Source organism: Bubalus kerabau, chromosome 10 (assembly GCF_029407905.1).
Source record: "Bubalus kerabau isolate K-KA32 ecotype Philippines breed swamp buffalo chromosome 10, PCC_UOA_SB_1v2, whole genome shotgun sequence".
In the NCBI taxonomy this organism is placed as follows: Eukaryota; Metazoa; Chordata; class Mammalia; order Artiodactyla; family Bovidae; genus Bubalus; species Bubalus kerabau.
Window position 1 is genome coordinate 91,273,937 of NC_073633.1, and position 7,664 is coordinate 91,281,600.

Genomic DNA, 7,664 nt, shown 5'->3' on the forward strand with positions numbered 1-7,664 from the left:
CTGATCGTCACCGGAGCTGAGGGACCGGGAAGGAGGGCTGCAACTTCTCCAGCGTAGCCTCGGGAAGTAGTGGGGGCCTTTCAGACTGGCTGTTTCCACAGCAACGGAACTAGCCATCCTCTTGTGGCGTCAACCGTCAGGTCTTCAGCGATCCGGAAGCCAAGAAGGGACACTTCCAGCCTTCCAACCTCTGAGGCGCGCGGACGCTTGGCGGTAAACGCAACACATCGAGTTCCAAGAGTCTGATTGGCTCTGTCAGGTGGCGGGTGGGGGGGCGGGAGTTAGCAGCGAGGGGCGTGGTCCAGTCTTCTCCCAAGCGAGAGTTTTTTTTTTTTCTAGCAGAGCGGAAGCCGACCTCTCCTGCCCCGGAAGTGCAAGCTCGACGTCTGCCCGGTGTGGATACCGCCGGCAAGGCGGCTTTTTTCGCGATGCCCGGGGCAGCCGCCAAGGGCTCGGAGCTGTCCGAGAGGATCGAGAGTTTCGTGGAGGCGCTGAAGCGGGGCGGCGGGAGGCGCAGCTCCGAGGACATGGCCCGGGAGACTCTGGGACTGCTTCGCCGCATCATCACGGACCACCGCTGGAGCAATGCAGGTGAGGCAGGCCTCGCCCCTTTCTGATCCCGATTCCCGGGCGGAAAGTCGCCCAGGAGCCACGCCGCGGCCTTCTCGCGCTCACCTTTTCTCTTTGGGCGGTAGGGGAGCTGATGGAACTGATCCGGAGAGAAGGTCGGAGGATGACGGCCGCGCAACCCTCAGAGACCACAGTGGGCAACATGGTGCGGAGAGTGCTCAGGATCATCCGGGAGGAGTATGGCAGGTCAGGCCCACGTCCTGGACCGGGGCTTGGGCCTAGTGAAGCTTTTTGCACGGGCCCCTCTCTCTCCCTGCTTGGAGCCTTTGTTGGAGCTGAGTAGCTGTCGTTACTTAAACGACCACATCTCTTCCCCCAACTCCTTTGGGTCTTGTTGCCTTCGTAGACTCCATGGACGCAGCGACGAGAGCGATCAGCAGGAGTCTCTGCACAAACTTTTGACATCCGGGGGCCTGAGCGAGGATTTCCGTTCCCATTATGCTCAACTCCAGTCCAACATCATTGAGGCAATTAACGAGCTGCTGGTGGAACTGGGTGAGTCCTGATCCTTAGGTGGACGGGACAAGTTGCAGGCAGATGAGGGAACAGAAGACCCTGGAAGTTGTTCATAAGCAGAGATGGAAGATAACCAGTCTTCTGGTTCTCAGAGGTTTGCCCTCATCCGGATTAAGAACGATTGGAATAGGTGGCAAGACTAAGATAACCCTTTCTACATTTCCTTACAGACTGACCTCTTATCAACTGCAAATCCATTGTGGCAGAGACTGTTTGGGAAGAGCTTTTATTTTTAAGATGAACCTCTGAAAACCACAGTTGATAAACCCTTTTTCACTAAACTTCTTGAAATTTTACAGACACACACACATACATACCCATATGCATACACACAAGCCACTTCTATCCCCCCTATTTTTGAGACCTAGGAGACCAGATATTTATTGCGGTCAGTGTTCCCAGGAAAGGAAGAAACTGGGTCTGTCTGTGCATTGAGCTGCTTCTTCCAAATTCCTCCCCTGTTTTTCTTATGTGTCCTCCCTGTCAGGTGGAGGCGTTGTGGCCACCTTTTGGAGGAGGAATTCTTTTAGAGGGAAACTCTGTTTACCCTACTCTCAGCACTTTCAGATTTCCCAGATGGGACATTTCTTGCCTAAATTCATTGTCTTCAAAGTCAGTTGTGAAGAACTAGTTCTGGGGTGAGGTAGGTGTGAGGGGAGTAAGTTGATGAGTAGGGCAAGAGGATAGGCTGAGAGCTTGGGAGCTAGAAAACCCTGGAGGGAGGCTTTTAAGGAAATAGGACATTTCACGTTTAGTCCATTGACCATGTGTTACCAGGCTCTGCTAGGTGGGCAGTGTACAAAAGGGCACACGTCCCTTTCTGTTCTCTCTCAAGTCTGTGTTGTAGCGTGACTGTGTCATATTTTCCATGCAAAACTGGCTTCTCGCAGAAGGGACAACGGAGAACATCGCAGCCCAGGCCCTGGAGCACATCCACTCCAACGAGGTCATCATGACCATCGGCTTCTCCCGCACGGTGGAGGCATTCCTCAGAGAGGCTGCCCGAAAGAGGAAGTTCCATGTCATCGTGGCAGAGTGTGCACCTTTCTGTCAGGTATGGGGACTGCTGAAGCTGCTAAGAAAAATTTAAAATGAGAGAATAATGCCATCTTTGAATCGATGCGATTTAAACATTGAGGAGATAGAGTAAAACATTTAAGAGAATTTTACGTTGTTGATCCTGTGAACTTTCTTAAAATATTCATTTAAGGAAGTTGAGTGAACTACTTGGCCCAAGAAAAGGTAAATATTAGTTCTTTCAGAAATCAGCATAGGGTAAATGACCTTGGGGATGACTGATGCTTGGTCTGACCTCACTCAGTCTTCAGGTAAATAATAGGTCTCCAGAAAGGAAATATGTAAGGATGCAAGGATGTTGTAAAATAATGAGCCAGGAGCTGTCCTGTGCGCTCTGCCCAGTTACACAAGCAAGTTGTATTTCCAGTTCTGTGCCTGTCCCAGCACTGCTGGGGAGTAATAAACATTAATTAGCTTCCCTTGGGCTTCCTGCCGCTTCCCAGAGAGCACCTACCAGATGAGTTAGTTACCTGTTGGAAGTTGCACGTTGGATATGGCCAGTGTCACACAGTCCCCCAGATTCAGTTATGTTTGAAATCTCTTTCTCTCTCTCCCGCTCTTCCTCTCAGCATTAGCCTTTCTCTCCAAATGCAGGGTCATGAGATGGCAGTCAATTTGTCCAAAGCAGGTATTGAGACAACTGTCATGACCGATGCTGCCATTTTTGCTGTTATGTCAAGAGTCAACAAGGTGGGTGTATTTGGGTTATATTATGTCAAATTTATGAAGATTATACTTTAAAATATTAATATCTGCCCCCCTCCCTGGCCCCAATATCTGTAAGAAGAGAAGAGAGTTTCAAAAGAGTTACCTTTTGAAAACACATACGTGGACCTTTTAAATCTCTTATTCTATTAATATTGATCCCCCCCTCTTTATTCCTCCCTTGGCTGCTGCTGCTGCTAAGTTGCTTCAGTCATGTCCGACTCTGTGCGACCCCATAGACAGCAGCCCACCAGGCTCCCTTGTCCCTGGGATTCTCCAGGCAAGAATACTGGAATGGGTTGTCATTTCCTTCTCCAATGCATGAAAGTGAAAAGTGAAAGTGAAGTCACTCAGTCCTGTCTGACTCCTAGCGACCCCATAAACTGCAGCCTACCAGGCTCCTCTGTCCATGGGATTCTCAGGGCAAGAGTACTGGAGTGGGTTGTCATTTCCTTCTCTGTCCTCCCTTGGAGGCACCTCATTTTGGTTAAAGGATTGAAAGGAATGAAATGGGACTAAGCTAATCTTGTCAGCATGTTAGGGATCTGATAAGAGAGCTGCCCACTTCTGCTCAGAGAGCTTGGTAGTGGTGGATGGTAGAAGAAAGGCTTCCCACTTCTCAGGAGGTGTGGCAGATAGATTTCCAGGGAAGACAGGGCTAAGAGCGATAAACACTGCAGTTTTCTGTGTTCATTTTTCCCTTGGGAATCCACTTTTCTGCTAGAACTTGTGGTCTGAGCCTAGAATCCCTTTCCCTCTACTGGTGTGTGACCCCCACACCCACCACCTGCAGGACGCCAAAACTGGGGGCTAAGCATTCAGGCGCTCATGCCCAATGGCTTGTTGAAGGCTCTGTTCTCAGGATGGCTCGCTTCTTTCTTCCTGTCCCAAAGGTGATCATTGGCACAAAGACTATCCTGGCCAACGGTGCCCTGCGAGCTGTGGCAGGAACTCATACTCTAGCACTGGCAGCAAAACACCACTCCACCCCACTCATCGTCTGCGCTCCTATGTTCAAGCTTTCCCCACAGGTATGTCTGTCTGTCTCTAGCCAACAGAAGGAAGTCAAAGTATAGGTTTGAACTCTAACCTTCAGCCTTCTCACTCTGGGACTTCTCTTTATCTACATTTACTCAGTGGATTAGACCCAGTGGAGACTGGAAAAGGCCACAGTAGTTTTGATCCAGGAAGAGCCATTGATAGTTACAACCTTTCAGCTTCAGGAGGTCAAAATTATAAGGTCAGGATAATATGTAGTTGGGGAAGGCCCTTTGTCTACATTGCCACCACTCCCCTGTCACCCTGACCATTTCTGAAAATGCCAAGCAAGTTGAAACTAGAAACATAGAATTGGTTTTTATTTGTCATAGTTCCAGGGACTGTATTCTGTAGCCTGAACACAAGCAGTTACTAAGTAAAGAGTCATTTTACCAGTGATAGAAACTACTTGCTTTGAAAATAACAGCCTATCTATAGGTGTCTACTCATAAAAAAATTGAAGTGAAATTCACGTAACACACAATTAACCATTTTAAAATGTACAGTTCAGTGGCATTTAGTACATTCACAGCATTGTGCAACTACCACTCTTGAGTTTCAGAATTTTTTCATCATCCCAGAAAAACACTCTGTACCCATTAAGTAATCACTCCCTTCTTTCTTCTCCCCATCTCTTAGTGATTGCTAGTCTGCTTTGAGTCTCTATGGATTTGCCTAATTTTGATATTTCACATAAAAGGAGTCATACATTATGGACCCTTTTGTTTCTGATTTCTAAATATTTGGGGAGTTCATCTGAGTTATAGCACGTACTTTGTTCCTTTTTTGTGACTGAATGATGTTCTGTTGTATGGATATACCACAGTTTAATCATCCATTCATCTGTTGATGAGCATCTGGGTTATTTCTACCTTCTGGCTTTTGTAAGTAATGTTGCAATAAGCCTTTGTAATCAAGTGTCTGGATGTCTTTTTATTTCTCTTGGGTGTATACCTGAAAGTCAAAGTGTCAGATCTCTCTTTTTTTCTTCCTTATTTTTCCTTTTCCAGTTTCCCAATGAAGAAGATTCATTTCACAAGTTCGTGGCTCCTGAAGAAGTCCTGCCTTTCACAGAAGGTAGAGAAGTTGCTTGAATGTGTATGGCACACTCAGTTGGTGTGTTTTGGATTTTTGTATATGTTTGTTTTAGTCTTTTGGTGGTCAGTGGGATTGAATGTCGTTGGGCTGTGTCTTATTAGTCATACTTCTTGTGGGGACTGTTCTTTTTAGCAACTTAGAGTGTTTGCGGACCTGACCTAATCCATGTTCATTTTCTTCTGAAACTAATATATTTTAGCTGAGTTATGGGGGCCATGGAGGGTTGGATCACCCAGCATTGACTGGGATTGGCTTTGCAAGTTGTCTGAGATACAGGCTACAGCCCAATCAGAAAGTGTACTTGATTTTGGTTGCTGCAGGGAGTCATTTTGGTGATGTGACTGCCAAAGGAAGCAGGCTCTGAAATGTTACTTATAAAACTTGCCTGTAGCCTGGACACTTGTGTGTGTTGGGGACCTTTTCTCTGTCTTCTTCTGAAGGCAGCAACTTAGCTCAGTGAGCTTGCTGCCTCATCAACAGTTTGCATGGTCTTTAACATCCTCTGGGAGCAAAACATAGTACTTGGAGTGCTTATTCTTCTTGGAAATTTAATAACTTCACCATTTATTCAAACATTCATTCTTTCAAGAAAGATTTATGACTCTTGAGCACCCACTGTGTATCCAGCACTATTTCAGGCGCTAGGGATTATAACAGTGATTAACACAGATGGGCCCTGCTCCCCCAGAGTTTACATCGTGTTGCAAAAGACAGACAAGAATATGTCAGGGCATGGAGTGTTTTAGGAAGAAAATATGGATGATACGATGGAAAGTGACTAGGGGACTACCTTAGACTGGGAAAGGGACTTAATGAGATGGCATTTCAGCTGATTCCTGAAGGAATAGAGCCTGCCACGTGAAAGTGAAGGAAAGAGTTTTCCAGATGTTGGTGCAAAAGACCTGAGTTAGGTACATGCTTAGCCAGGTGGAAAAAGATGGCCATGTGGCTGGAGAGTACTGAGCAAGAGGGAGAGCGATACAGACTATAGTGCAGTGGGGAGGGCCCAAATCTTGATGGCTGCAATCCCGAATTTGAAACATTTTTTGCCTTTCTATGGGAAGGTATTGGAGAGTCGTAAACACAGGGCAGATCGTGATCAGACATCTTTTCTTCTGGTTTGTATTTTGCTACAGCTTCCCTTCCTTGGGGTGGCAAGTATCCCTGGGTTATTGAGCCTAGAATCCATGAGATACTTACTAGAACAGGAGCCTCGGTTTTGTCTTTAGCTCATGTGATTGCCTTTCAGGGGACATCTTGGAGAAGGTCAGTGTCCATTGCCCCGTGTTTGACTACGTCCCTCCAGAGCTCATTACTTTGTTTATCTCCAACATTGGTGGGAATGCACCTTCCTACATCTACCGCCTGATGAGTGAACTCTACCATCCTGACGATCACGTCCTATAACCACCACTCGTCCTAAGCAGAAGCTGCTTAGGCAAACACAGAACAGAGAGGAGATTTCTGTGCCACAACTGAAATGCATCTTCCTTGTAATGGGGGAGCGAACAAGAGTCAGCCTTAGAAAACCTGATACTGTTTCCTGCCATTTCGGTCATCCCATAATTGGGATGCATCTCCAGGACTGTTCTTTGCCTCTCGGATCTTACAGAGCCAGCAGGGCTTGATCTCTTGATTTTAGAGCCTCTTAGTGACTTGGAGCATCTGTTTCAGGAACTTAAACTTTCCGGCTTGGTGGTGTTTTAAACACAACACCGAAGACTTGCTGGGCTACAGGGTTTTGCTCAGAAAGACTGCCACTCCTTTTCCAAGGCCGTGCCAATAAAAGCTGCTTGAAGGTTCCTGAGTTGGTTTATTTATTGTTCTGCTCCGACTGAACTGCCTGAAACAGCAGCAGCAGAACCCTTTGGTGTTTTCATAGAGGGCAGTAATTAGAGGTAACAGCCTAAAACAGAAATTCAGATGAAAGTATTTATGATTTCCTTTATAACTCACTGGAAATGGTCCCAAACAACTCGTTAATAATCCAAGACAGTGGTTCCAAAATCACTGATCATCAGAATCATCTGGGAGCTTAAGAAAATATAGTCTCAGCCTCCATCTCAGACCTACTGCGTCTGATCTCTGGGTTGGCTTAGAGTGTCCTGGGAATATTCTTAGAGCGTCCCGGAAAAGGACCCCCTCATGTACTAATAATAGAATTGCAAATTAGTACAACCTTTTCCAGGGCAATTTCAACCTTCTAGATATATTTTTTCAAGCACAGAAAGACATAGGCAAGAATGTCCATTGTAGCAGCTGTAATGTCACAGCCTAAGGGTCCAGCAATATAGCATTTTATATTCTGTTAGTTAAAAACAAGAAAGGTTTATAAATGTGATCTACTTGATGATGTATACATTGCAGTAGATGTTTCAAAAGGTGACTTGAGATCAGTGTCTGGATTAAAGACATTTTGATTGATTCATCTGGTATTTAATTTGAATTAGTTACCAGTATTTTAAAATCTGGATGTTACACATTAAATAAATTCAGATTTCTTCCGTCTCCTGAAGAGTTGGTGAACTCTGGGCCGTACTCCCAAATGGCAACAATTTGACTATAGGTGGATAGCTTCTAATTCTAGTAAATGGGAAACC

General features: G+C 46.0%; 1 protein-coding gene across 2 annotated transcripts; it reads left to right on the top strand.

The window, feature by feature from the left end:
• The first annotated feature begins 328 nt into the window (after nt 1-328).
• Nucleotides 329-6,866, top strand: EIF2B2 (eukaryotic translation initiation factor 2B subunit beta). Of its 2 annotated transcripts, none has more exons than XM_055538682.1 (8): nt 329-591; nt 696-816; nt 977-1,125; nt 2,037-2,200; nt 2,818-2,913; nt 3,822-3,959; nt 4,977-5,082; nt 6,314-6,452. In XM_055538682.1, exons 1-7 carry the CDS (start codon nt 429-431, stop codon nt 5,058-5,060), a joined length of 915 nt encoding a protein of 304 aa, XP_055394657.1. In that variant the 5' UTR covers nt 329-428; the 3' UTR covers nt 5,061-5,082; nt 6,314-6,452. The 2 variants fall into 2 exon arrangements, with proteins under 2 accessions (XP_055394657.1, XP_055394656.1); XM_055538681.1 differs by having other exon boundaries at nt 331-591; nt 4,977-5,043; nt 6,314-6,866.
• The last annotated feature ends 798 nt before the right edge of the window (nt 6,867-7,664 follow it).